The 12,774-nt window shown below is 38.5% G+C and overlaps 5 protein-coding genes across 5 annotated transcripts; 2 read left to right on the top strand and 3 right to left on the bottom strand.

Annotated features, from left to right (window-relative positions):
* The first annotated feature begins 15 nt into the window (after positions 1 to 15).
* LOC133836388 (uncharacterized) lies at positions 16 to 1,027 on the top strand. The gene has a single exon (XM_062266858.1). It carries the CDS (start codon positions 112 to 114, stop codon positions 961 to 963), a length of 852 nt encoding a protein of 283 aa, XP_062122842.1. The 5' UTR covers positions 16 to 111; the 3' UTR covers positions 964 to 1,027.
* LOC133836384 (protein Peter pan) lies at positions 1,011 to 2,694 on the bottom strand. The gene is given in 5 exon segments (XM_062266852.1): positions 1,011 to 1,161; positions 1,233 to 1,684; positions 1,753 to 1,832; positions 1,835 to 2,119; positions 2,176 to 2,694. Coding segments are annotated over 5 exon segments (1,287 nt in total). The 5' UTR covers positions 2,509 to 2,694; the 3' UTR covers positions 1,011 to 1,024.
* A 779-nt stretch (positions 2,695 to 3,473) lies between these two features.
* On the bottom strand, positions 3,474 to 6,726 carry LOC133836391 (ras-related protein Rab-11A). Its single transcript, XM_062266862.1, has 4 exons — positions 6,584 to 6,726; positions 4,541 to 4,662; positions 4,097 to 4,445; positions 3,474 to 4,028 (listed from the first exon to the last, which is right to left on the bottom strand). Exons 1-4 carry the CDS (start codon positions 6,621 to 6,623, stop codon positions 3,895 to 3,897), a joined length of 645 nt encoding a protein of 214 aa, XP_062122846.1. The 5' UTR covers positions 6,624 to 6,726; the 3' UTR covers positions 3,474 to 3,894.
* LOC133836383 (major facilitator superfamily domain-containing protein 10) lies at positions 6,624 to 9,759 on the bottom strand. Its single transcript, XM_062266851.1, is given in 8 exon segments — positions 6,624 to 6,791; positions 7,002 to 7,390; positions 7,445 to 7,926; positions 8,462 to 8,535; positions 8,612 to 8,905; positions 8,907 to 8,960; positions 9,022 to 9,102; positions 9,104 to 9,759. Coding segments are annotated over 7 exon segments (1,413 nt in total). The 5' UTR covers positions 9,440 to 9,759; the 3' UTR covers positions 6,624 to 6,791; positions 7,002 to 7,298.
* Positions 9,760 to 9,840: 81 nt separating this feature from the next.
* LOC133836377 (exocyst complex component 6) lies at positions 9,841 to 12,749 on the top strand. Its single transcript, XM_062266843.1, has 3 exons — positions 9,841 to 10,029; positions 10,103 to 11,220; positions 11,280 to 12,749. Exons 1-3 carry the CDS (start codon positions 9,954 to 9,956, stop codon positions 12,384 to 12,386), a joined length of 2,301 nt encoding a protein of 766 aa, XP_062122827.1. The 5' UTR covers positions 9,841 to 9,953; the 3' UTR covers positions 12,387 to 12,749.
* Positions 12,750 to 12,774: the final 25 nt, after the last annotated feature.

The raw sequence follows: 12,774 nt of genomic DNA, 5'->3' as shown, positions 1-12,774 counted from the left end.
TTTTGTTTTTCCAGCATAGGGTCACACCGCTCGGATGCTAGCATTCAGTTGCTACAATTTTGGCAGGCTGGCTTACTTGGCTTGATAATCTTTAATAATATTCATACAGCAATGGATTGGTATATAGGTCAGGAATGGAACGATCGGGTCCGAGGTCTGAGCAAAAAGGTTTTGAACTTGCAGTTCCAGCATGTGGAGAAACCATTGACAAATAGCACTGTGCTTTTTGAAATATATAAACCGTGTGCAAATTTGGATGGCAGGCCATCGAAATACCTTGGAAGCAATAAGATACATATGCCACAAATATTGGAAATGGGCACCGCGGTGACGCCTATCGATTGTTATTTGGAGATACTTCTGCAGCAATTTCTGCCAGGTGAAACCGCCGCCTGCAGCATCGCAACGAAGTCCGGAGAATGTTTACAATTTGAGCTGAAATTGGAGCGCATCATCTGTAACACGGCGATCGAAAAGATGACCGCGGACGAAGTCTTCAAATTGTCATTGCGGTACAAGGACAATGGTGTTGTCATGTTTAAGCCGCATCCGAAGTTTGCCTTTGATTACTTTGTGCGTTCAGCCAAACTATTGATTACATATAAACCATTCGACAAGTTGGAGAAGAAAACAAATGGCATCGATGGCATTGAAGTGGAAAAGTTATTTGTTCAAGTTCAAACGAATTTGGCTGCCTGCTTGCTGAAAGAAAAACGCTATGAACATGTCATTTATCATACGGAATTTGTTGAAACACATGACAATCCAAGTGAGAAAAGCATATATCGTCGAGCCTTAGCGTTTTATTGCCTGAAGGAATTTGAAAAGGCGCAGAAGACAATAGAACGAGTCCCAAACTACGAGGAGAAACGTGAATTTGTCAAGCTACTTGAAAACATTACGTCGAGTTGGAAGACCAGCAATGCCCATTATAAACAGGTTGTGCAACGCATGTTCAAATAGCTCATTTAATTACTAATAAACATATTATATAAATAAAAAAAATCGTAGCTATTTAAAACATTTATTTATAATTTTTCTTGGACTTTGAGCTCTTTTTCGCGTCAGTTGGGTCGACTTTGGGTCTCTTATTCTTGTACTTTATGCTGCCTGGCAATTTGAATCTTTTCCGCGAACCATTGTTATCATTTTTGAAGAGCTCTGAAAGATTAAATTGTAATTTTAATTGTTATTCAGGCACAAAATTGTCGCAGACATCACGTAAAACTTACCTTCGTCAGGCTCCTCGCCAACTTCATCTTTGTAATATTGAGCATCATCGTCAACATCGCTCGCAGCAGCAGCTGCATCATCGGCGTCTTCTTCAAATCCTTCTCCTCTGATTCCTCCCAGCTCTTTCTGTTCCTTTTTTAGTTTTAGATTTCGAGCTCGGTTTTCGGTTTGCTGCTTTTTTCGTTGCTCCTTCAACTTGCGCTTCTTTTCGATTAGTTTTCGCAGTACTTCCTTTTCTTCCTCGCTTTTAATGACGTTGTCGTGGTAGAGTACTTCACCGGTTAGTAATCCCTCTTCGATTTTAATCAGCTGCATTGTCAAACGAGGTCCAATTTCGTGCAGTTTAACTGAGCTCTTGTGATCCTCTAAGTTACCTTTACTTTTTAATGTTTGAGCTAACACAACATGCGACTGTTCATCTTCAGCTTCAGACTCGGATGCATAACCATCTCTGTAATTATTACAACAGAGGTTGAGTTACAATACCTGAAAAAAGCTTAAAATCATTTGCCAAATTACCTAGTAACAAAATCGGCGACTTCATTACATTTGCCTAGATTCGGAACAGTACCAACGACTATCTTATTGACAGCTTTTTTTTTAAACCCACCGGCACAACTTGCACCGAATAGTGACGCATTTCGACCAGTTTGGTTTCCGAATTGTACGAGAAGAGAACACAGCGACGAATGGTGTCGATGTTAACCTGGGCCAGGTTGATGGATGGAAACATGTTTTGAAAAGTTGTCGCCATCAGTTTCAAATGTTTTCCATCGCCACTGAAGTTATTCATGATGACAAGCGGAGCATGTTTAAAGTGATCCACGTCTATCATTTGCTTTTTGCTGCTTGAGATGACGTCGCGAGCCAGAGTAAACTGATGCACCTGTAATTAATGAAGAAATTAGCGCTTGTATTTTAAAAACAAACAATCAAACATACTTTAAAGGTAAGCGACGGACCACGCGGTAAGCGAACCACTTTAAAGGATAGTTGAGTGGAAGCCTTGTTAAAGATGCCCATGTGAGAAACGTGAAAGAAACTGCTCAAGCTAACAAAGTCCTTGATGCGATTCATTTTTTTTTCGCGCAAATTTGTTGCTGTGAACGGTTCCATTATACGGCGCACGTCAATAGTTAGATCTGTTATATACGGACAAGAGAGACCACGGTGTATGATGAAGGAATGTGGCGCCTCAACCACTTCGCTCGGCTCGCTGGCCTTAAAAGCTGCGGTGCGCGTCTTTGGATGTACTTTCTTTTTACCACGTCCCATTTTACTGTATATAATAACAAACAAAAAAGAAACCGTGCAATTGCACGTGTTATTGATGTGAAGTGTTACCGTGGCATGAATAACGAAAAATACGTTTTTTGTTCGCAATTTGTATGCTGGACCAACAGTAAAAAATTACGCGCATAAAACACAGAATTTACTTTTGAGACTAACTTCTTTTTTTAGATTGTTAAATTTTTAAAACGTTAACTAATTTTATCAAAATCAATTTGAATTTACTTAGTCGATTAACGGAATTTAAAGCTTATCGGTTCATTTGGCAATTGATTACAATTATACACCATCGATTTTGTTCGATAAATCATCGATTGTTCATTAATCATTAACGCATCGAATGTTCAAAAGTAATGACAGAAATTCCTAGCCATCTCAATTTATTATGTATTTAATCAATTATCTATGTATTTTCATGAAGATGTCATATAAAAATCAAAATATTTATTTTAATTATATTTATTTAATCACACTCAACATAGCAAACACAAATGATGTATTTAGTTTTTTTTTATGCTGCCATTGCTGTTTCTGTATTTAAAGTTTTACAACTGTTCTTTTTATCAGCTAGTTTAAAAAAAGGTAGTGTGGTGCCCAATATTGACAATGTAATAATAGTAAATAAATCTGCATTTCGGATTAATTTCTATAGCTAATTGCAATTTAATGGTTAAAATTTAAAGATGTACAATAATAAACTCAAAAAGTGTACTACAATAACTAAAATGATTTTTTCAACTATAAGAATAATGACGCTGTAATTGGGGAAGAAGTTATAGAATTTAATGTTATATGCAATAACGAAATTGGACGAGCCCAATAGACTTTTTTGTAACATGCTGGAAAACAATGCGGCGGCTAAATTGAACGTACATAGCAAATATTGTTGTTTGTTTTTCTTTAAAAATTACAACTATGTATTTATGATGCGAAAATTAAGAATATTAATATTTTTAATATTAGCATTTATGTATATTTATATAAATTATAGTTACATCTACAGCTTAAACTGAATTTGGAGTGTTTTAGTGTTTTTCATTTCTATCTCAGATACGCCGCATGTTGCATTGACGTTTTATACGATATTTTTTTATATGTATACATATATAAAACTTCAGTTTAAACTGCAGTTAACTACAGCCGGATGATAAAGTTGCTGTTGTTGTTGCGATTGTTGATGTTGTTGGTTGTTGTTCTTGTTGATTTCATGCATAAATGACAAATTGCTTGTGGCTGTGGTACTAAAAAATAACATCTTATGCCGTTGTTATAGTTGTAATTCTTCTTGCGGTTGCTGTTCTGGCTGTTGTTGCGGGGGGCTGCTGCTGTTGTGGCTGCTGCTTTCGATGCTGCGGTGAATGCTTCGGGCGGTCACTGACAGCACTGTTTGCGTACATCAGCTGTAACAGTCGGCTTTACATCGATGGGCTCCACATTCGAGGGACGAATGACATCGCCTTCCGGCGGATCTCTGATTTGTTTCTGCGACACAATACGATAGATCTCTGTGCGAAAAAAATTCAAATTTAAATGAGTATGTAACAACATACTGAGGAATGTTTTCTTAACTCACCTGTGAGTATATTTTGGAATGCGGTTTCAACGTTCGTAGAGTCGAGGGCCGAAGTTTCTATGAAACTTAAACCATTGCGCTCAGCAAACAATTTCGCCTCATCCGTTGGCACTGAACGCAAATGCCTCAAATCGGACTTGTTGCCCACTAACATGATGACAATATTCTGGTCGGCGTGATCGCGCAACTCTCGTAACCATCGCTCCACATTTTCATACGTCAAATGCTTGGCAATGTCATAAACAAGCAGTGCTCCAACCGCTCCACGATAGTAAGCAGAGGTGATGGCCCGATAACGCTCCTGTCCAGCTGTATCCCAAATTTGCGCCTTAATAGTTTTGCCATCGACCTTGTCGTGTTGTATTTTAAATTATATATATATTAAATTAATGTAAGTAAAGTATCTACTTGGCATTTTCAATCGACAGCGATTTGGCCACTCACCTCTATGCTGCGTGTTGCAAATTCAACGCCAATTGTCGACTTGGACTCCAAATTGAATTCATTGCGCGTAAAACGTGACAGCAAATTACTTTTGCCTACGCCAGAATCACCAATAAGCACAACTACAAAAAAAAACACAATATAACAAAATATTTACAAGGAATACCATATTTAGTAATTAGCAAATGCAAATATTAAAGTAACTCCAACATCTCTCATGTTTCCCACTCTTCAGTTATTGGCAAAATACGGATGAGCGTGCCTGAAGGTCAGTAGCTATAATAAATTGCTATGCTTTCGTGGGATTTCAGTGTGACGGTCATAAAAACAAGTATTTTATGGGCGTATCCCAGCATATGATGACCCACATTAAATGGGGGAAGCTAAGAAGTATTTTAATATTAGAAGTTCATGCTAATGGTAATTCGATTACATTTTTAAAAGGTTACCATACGCAACGAGTCAGTCAACTGTCATTATTATCACGCCTTTCTTAACACCTTTTTTGAGTTTGGTTACTTGGCATGCGGCAATATTAATTCTGCGTTTCACTCGCTCAATATTCCTATCACTCTCTGGAAGAAAACAAAAACAATTTGAAGCATTCTCTCTCTATTTCGACGCCTCTCTTCGGTTATCAGCATTACTGTAGATTGCTTGACACCAGCAGCTCTCGGTTAACGAGTAAGGTGATTCATTACATAGTTTCTCTCTTTTCAAGTTCTTTAACGATCAACTAATGGGGTTCTCAAAACAATCTACATCCAAGTTCAGCGGAAGCGGTGAGCTTCATCATTATTTCCATAAACATATGTTAGTGTATGTATTTTTTGGAAAAAGTATAAATGAATTTTACAACTCGAGATCAATGCGCGCAGCACTTAAGACTAATCGTTAAATGTTTTTGTAATGAGTCACACTTTATACATGGCACTTCATAAATTCGCTATCAATTCTTTTAAATTTTTTTTAAATATAATTTCAAGTTTTTTTTGTTTCCGTTTTTAGAGTGTAGTGTAGTTTTTAAAGCGCAAAAACATACATGCAAAACCAGAGAAAACAGTGAGAGAGACTCCAAGATACGTAAACTCCAATAATATATGCACTTTAAGTCAAACAAAGAAATTGCCCTTATACAATGTGAAATGTTCAAGTACTTTGTCTGTTACAATTGATTTGTTGCACTGTGTACATAGAAAACTGACTGCGGCTTAAACGCCCGCGACAACTTTTGTATGTTGTATGTTAACATAGAGAATCTACAAATGATAGTGTGGGTAGAATACCAACTATACAAAATAAATTGTGAAAATATAGTAACACTTAAAAAATATAAACAACACTCTGTTACGCGCATAAACTTTACTATTGTTTAATGAATAAAAAATGTAATCTAAGAAACAACAATGTTCGTGTGATTTTTTATCATGATTATTATTACGATTTATGCAACGTGTCACGCTTCTGCCAGCAAAGAACGAATGTGCGAACGGCAATGGGAACAGAAACAGAATGACAGTTTGTCAGCAGTTAACGGCAAGTAGTTGCGCGTATGATGGAAGAGGGGGTGACCGAGGAAGTAGAAGGTAAAGACGCTCGACCAAATAGTGGACGAATGTGAGCAAGAGTGCATGTACAAAAGGACCACAGCAACAACATTTCCAAAACACCAACAAAATGCTTTAAGTAAGGATAGGGGCGTATTAATTACAAATTATACATATGTACATATATAAATACAATTTTCTTATTTACATTGCATAAATATGAATGGTTTGTTTGGTAGGTATGCCTCAAGCAGCAGTCTGCATTTGTGTTATTCCAATTAGTTTCAATTAGTGCCATTGAACTACGTCGTCATTATGAGAGTGAAATCTAAATAGCAAGCAGTGCTTTGCTCCTGCTCAAAATTCCCACATCCCATGTCCAACCAACCAATCACCGGCTAGTTTCAACTACATATGTATATTCATATATATATATGTACTTACATTAATTACACAAAGACACACGAAATTTAAAAGTCATGTTCTCATAATTTACCTTTGAAAAGATAATCGTATTCGTCTTCCCTTGCACCCATTTTTGTTGTGTTTTTAATGTTTTGCTCCTTCTGCTCCTGCACCAATCAATTTGGATGCTTGTGTGTGTGCGACCCCGTATAAGGTAAAAAACCAATAATCCTTGCGCGCCGCCGTTTCTTTATGCGTTTCTTTTTTTTTTAATGTATTTTGCTCTCACACTTTGTACACTTTTATTTGTAGTTGTAAAATCGAGACAAATATATAAAGAAAAGAAAAATTATATTAGATATGACGGCAAATGGGCGTTATTTATACGATATTCTGTGATCCACGTCAGGCGACCTTTGTGCGGAAATGAAAGCAATAAAACTTTGCCACTTTCTGCGGTTTTTGTATGCATTTATTTATAATTTTCTTTCTTTGCGACACACACTCACTTAGACTTAGTCACTCCCAATATATTCAACAACGCGAAGTTGGCTGCGGCATGTATTCAGTGCAAGTGACAGCTAAAAAAGTACTCGATACTTTTCCTATCGCCATGTTGATGACGTCACTTCAGACCAATTTCGTTACATTTTAAAACGATACAAAATATTTCTTTGTTTTAATCATAATAAAAATATTGCACATTGTATAAAAAATAAGTAATATTGCAATTAATACTAGCGGTTGCTTATTGTTCTCAATATTAAATTTTGTTCTTCATGTGCTTAGAGCAGAGAAAATCCGCTTTAAATACGCGCTCGCTGCAATGCTAGTGCCGGATATAGAAGCAAAAGTCCTCCAGACAAGTATGTGATTTTTGAACCAACGCACCAAAAGGCTGAAAACAAGATAAGTTATTAAATAAGGCTCTCAGCATAAAGTTATAGCTCACCTATAGATCCAACCACTGGACCGAGAGCTCGGGCTAATGCACCTAAAGATCGGAATATGCCTAATACTGAACCTTTCTGGTCATCGTTGCCATACTTGGACACCAGAGTGGTTAAACAAGTGACGGCAAAGGCGGTTGAGATGGCAAATAAAATCATGCCGGCATAAAGCATCCTGCTATCCTCAGCAAGACCAACCGTTATAAATGCTGGTACAATTAAATACAGACTGTAGATGGCATACATTCTGATTTTGTCTTCAGGTAGACGACGTACAACCGAACCTTGCAGCATGGTCATCACCAGACCCGTCGTCAAAAACATTTTGGCCTGATCCATTGAAGTATAGCCAAACTTGTGGTACATTAAAAATGTGACTGTGAACTCCAATCCGGAATAGAGAAATAAATACAAAAAGTAAATGAATCCAATTGTGCGGAGTGCTTGCACATCTTTCTTGGGAACATTCTTAATGGCCGAAAATCTGTGCAAGGAAGACATTTTATTTTTATGGAATTAAGTTGAAATAGACTACTTGGGTTATTGATGTTGACTTGGTGGGCCCATTCAAAAATAACTAACTTCTCATCTGATATGATTGCTCTTTTTCTGGGTTTTCTGGATTAGATTACTATTCTTTAAAGTTTAAAGACCGCCAAGAATTTACCATTTATAATTGGAAATTTATAACTAGCATTTCTTCAAATATTTTTTGTTTATTATATCATTTAAATGTTAGTTTTATGTTAAAAAAAATATTTATGAAATTAGCTAACATTGTCGATTGATACTCAATGTTTGGTTGCACCACAACTACAATAGCTATAAATTGAACAATACGAGTGCCGATCATGTACGTTGATAAAATATATCAAACAAAACCCAAAAAGAATCGAGCCAGGTACCGGCAAAGATAACTATAAACAGAAACAAACAAAAAACAAACCTGTTGGACTTGGTGTCCACATAAGAAAATCACGTGACAAGCTTATCGCGATGTTAATTTAAAAACCACTCACCTGAATATGGATGAGACATTTAGCAATTGCAACCCGTATGACAAAGCCGATGAGATTTCTCGAGCACGTTTTTCCTGTAACCACATCCAACAAACATGTTAAAGTGGATGGATACAATGGACATAAAAAATGAGAAAATATTCAGTTCACCTGGGGCAGTGTCTCACGCAAACAGAAGACAAGGAGCAGCACATCGCCCACTGCCAGTCCTAGAGCCAGCAGCGACGGCAAAACAAACCAGGCACCGCCGCTTGCTGTTTTATTTGCGAATATGGCAAACATAGCACCAATCATGGGACCCACAATGAAGCCGATGGAGAACGCCACACCCACCAAGGCCATGCCACGACCTCGTGTCTGCACATTGGACACATCCGTGATGACACTCATGCTAAGCGAAATGTTGCCCTTGCTAATGCCACCCACAATGCGTGCCAACACAAAAAAGGGCAAAGTTACTGGAGCAGGCCCATATCAGATAGGATAGTGAAATGCCCGACTGTAAAATTCAGAAAATGGTTAGACATTAGTTGTGTTCTCGGTGCATTTAAGTCACTTACGGCGCACATCAACAAGACGGGTTTGCGGCCATAGTAATCCGAGAGGCTGCCAACAATAGGACTTGCAAAGAATTGCAAAAAAGCTGAACATCGATCCAAGGAAACCGCCAAAGAGTACCGAGAGATAACGATCCGGGGCACCAAGGAGCTGCTGGAACCAGCGGACTCGAGTTGTAAGCGATGCATACAAACCGGAACTATCGTTGACTCGATAATATTCGAGCAATGATGGCAGCAAAGGTAATATAATTGTGAATGCCAACAGATCTAAGAGCAGCGACATAAATATTATATATATCATAGGATCACTTTTCTCTTTTAATGCCACATCCTTGATATTCTTGTTAGTGTTGTCACTGGATTTTTGATCAGAAATGCTTGTTGTTGTTGAGCTTTGGCGATTTCGTAGAGTGGCCATGTTGATTGGATCTTTGAACTGCGTGAGTGTACGTAAATTGTGGCTTATTGCTGAAGAAGACGAAACGAAGAAGTTTACACCATACGTTTTTGTGGGTTAAACAACTTGATCAAAACAAAAAGCATTAAGCCAAGTAACCGATAGAGACGCAGCCGAAGTGAAAGTTGAATGTGTTCTGCAACGATCAGATGGAATGATGGAATTGGATTCGCAGGGCAGGCTTACATAAACACATGTAATTAGTTGCATTCAAATATTTTTTCAGTTTACAATGTTATCTTAAGGGTATGTGAGAGGAAATTATATTTAACAAACACTTAAATCGACAGGTTGCATGCCGGTCGTATCGTGTGTGCAGCTCCACGCGAATGTTTACTATTTCATAAGTGCTGTAAAACGTTATCACAAAACAGTTGACGTTGACCAACACTTCCTACATAACGCAAATAATTAAAGCTGATCTCAATTTTATGCGGTAATTTTAATAAATAAATCGCTGTAGCTAAGTAAAATCATGTCCAAAGTGACGGTGCAGGATATAGAGGCAGTGGACGATTATTGGGGGCCAACGTTTCGTTCGATTCTTGAAGGTAAATACCGTTTAGGCAATTTGAAACATGCGTCATAAACCGCAGTTAATTGACGCCCACTTCACGTATTCAGGCAACAATAGTAAATCCATAAGTGAACAGTTGGACCAACGTATTCGCAGCCACGACAAGGAGATTGAACGTATTTGCAATCTGTACTATCAGGGCTTCATAGACTCTATACAGGAGCTGTTACAGGTACGTACACAGGCAAAGCAGCTGCACGATGAGGTTCATTCCCTGGATACTTCGTTGCGCACAATAAGTGCATCGCTCATTCAGCAGGGAAATGAGCTGGTCCGCGCACGTCAGATTGAATCGAATTTGGCTAGTGCCATTGAAGCTCTCAAGTCCTGTCTGCCAGCCTTGGAGTGTTATATGAAATTCACTCAGCAGGCCAATAACAAGCAATACTATCAAGCGCTACGTACCTTAGAGACTTTAGAGACAGAGCATCTATCGCGACTGCAGCGACACAACTATCGCTTTGCGTCCCAAATGCAGACACAGATTCCCATCATCAAGGAGAATATACGTCACTCGGCTGCCGCCGATTTTCGCGAGTTTCTCGAAAACATACGGAAATTCTCGCCACGCATTGGCGAACTCGCCATAACATACACGAAGCAATTGCAGAAACGTGACATCAATGCCATTATTCAAGAGCATAAACAGCAAATTCATAATGAAGGCGGAAGCGGCGGCGATGGCGGTGCAGATGATGATGGCAGCAATGTCAGTGCACAGGATTTGATAGACTTTTCTCCGATCTATCGTTGCCTTCACATCTACATGGTGCTTGGACAGCGGGAATACTTTGAGAAAGACTATCGACAACAGCGGCGAGATCAGTCGAAATTGGTTCTGCAGCCTCCGCCCAATATGCACGACAATTTGGAGGCGTACAAGACATATATCTGTGCCATAGTGGGTTTCTTTGTAGTGGAAGATCATGTGAAGAATACCGCTGGTGATGTCGTTACCAGCAGCTATCTAGAAGAGCTGTGGTCGACCTCGCTAACCAAGTTTGTTAACGAGATCAGCATGAGTTCTTCTTCGTGCACCGATCCCAACATTCTGTTACGAATCAAAAACCTTATTATGCTTTCGATCAACACTTTTAAATGCTACGGTTACACAGTTCAAATACTTTGGGAACTACTCCACGATATGCGCGATCACTACAACGAGGTAAAGTGGTTTCACCCAAAACGATTATTCTTTATATTATCTGCTCTCCATATGAATAGGTGCTACTGCAACGTTGGGTGCACGTCTTTCGGGATATTCTGGACAGAGAACAGTTCTTACCGATGGTTGTGGAAAATGCCGAGGAGTACGAATGCATCATTGAACGTTTCCCGTTTCATTCGGAGCAACTGGAAAATGCGCCATTTCCCAAGCAGTTTCCATTCTCCCGAATGGTGCCCGAGGTGTATCATCAGGCAAAAGAATTCATGTATGCTTGCAAGAAGTTTGCCGAGGAACTCACTCTCTCACCGAATGAAGTGGCTGCTATGGTGCGCAAGGCTGCAAACTTGCTGCTTACTCGCAGTTTTAGTGGATGCCTCTCGGTCGTCTTTCGGCAGCCGAGCATAACGCTTATCCAGCTCATACAGATTATTATTGATACGCAGTATTTAGAGAAAGCAGGGCCTTTTCTAGATGAGTTTGTTTGCCATATGACAAACACTGAGCGTAGCATTTCCCAGTCGCCATCGGCCATGTTTCACGTGGCTCGTCAAGACGCCGAGAAGCAGGTTGCGGTTCGCATCTGTTTCAAAATCGATGAATTCTTCGAGTTAAGCGCCTATGATTGGTTGCTTGTTGAGCCGCCAGGCATTGCATCTGCTTATATAACGGATATGATCTCCTATTTAAAAAGCACTTTTGATAACTTTTCGTATAAGCTGCCACATATTGCTCAGGCCGCCTGTCGTCGCACTTGTGAGCACATTGCCGATAAAATGTATTCGATACTGTACGATGAGGAGGTGAAACAAATTTCCACGGGTGCTCTGACGCAGATCAATTTAGATCTGATGCAGTGCGAATTCTTCGCAGCTTCGGAGCCTGTTCTCGGTCTGCATGAAGGAGAGCTGAGTAAATACTTTCAGCGTAATCGGCAACTGCTCGATCTGCTTATTTTGGAAGAGTGGAGCACGTATTTCCATGACTATGGTAAACAAGAAAATCGCTACCATTTAGTGCAGCCACAATCTATAATTGTGATATTGGAAAAAATTCGCGAGGCGGACAAGAAGCCCATCTTTTCTCTTGTGCGAAAAAATGATAAGAAAAAGTTACTGGAAACAGTACTTAAACAGTTGAAGCATATTACCGAGCGTCAAAGTTAAAGAGAGATATTTATACATAGCAGTAATAGTAACTTTTAAATAGCCTTGACGTTGTAAAGTAGATTTTATTTTCTATTTTCTGACTATAACAGAATAATGTGAAATCTATTTAAAATAAAAATAATATATCACCCACATAAATTGTATTTAATAAAGGAGAACATTTGTTCATGGATTTTATTAAGAACATCCTCCATTAAGTTATTTATGTATGTTGATATTAAAACATTTCATTACATGAACTGACATTTTTTGTTAATTAATTTTTGCAATTAATTGTGATTCATATGGAGATATTTAGGAATTACTGTAGATTAAGTTATTGGATTGGTGTAAAATTATGTTTCGAATTTTATATATTATATATGTACAGAAATAGCATAATATT

The sequence above is a fragment of the Drosophila sulfurigaster genome, chromosome 2R (genome assembly GCF_023558435.1).
Source record: "Drosophila sulfurigaster albostrigata strain 15112-1811.04 chromosome 2R, ASM2355843v2, whole genome shotgun sequence".
Classification (NCBI taxonomy): Eukaryota; Metazoa; Arthropoda; class Insecta; order Diptera; family Drosophilidae; genus Drosophila; species Drosophila sulfurigaster.
The sequence above is the reverse complement of the archived record's forward strand: the minus strand, read 5'-3'. Positions and strand labels throughout refer to the sequence as shown.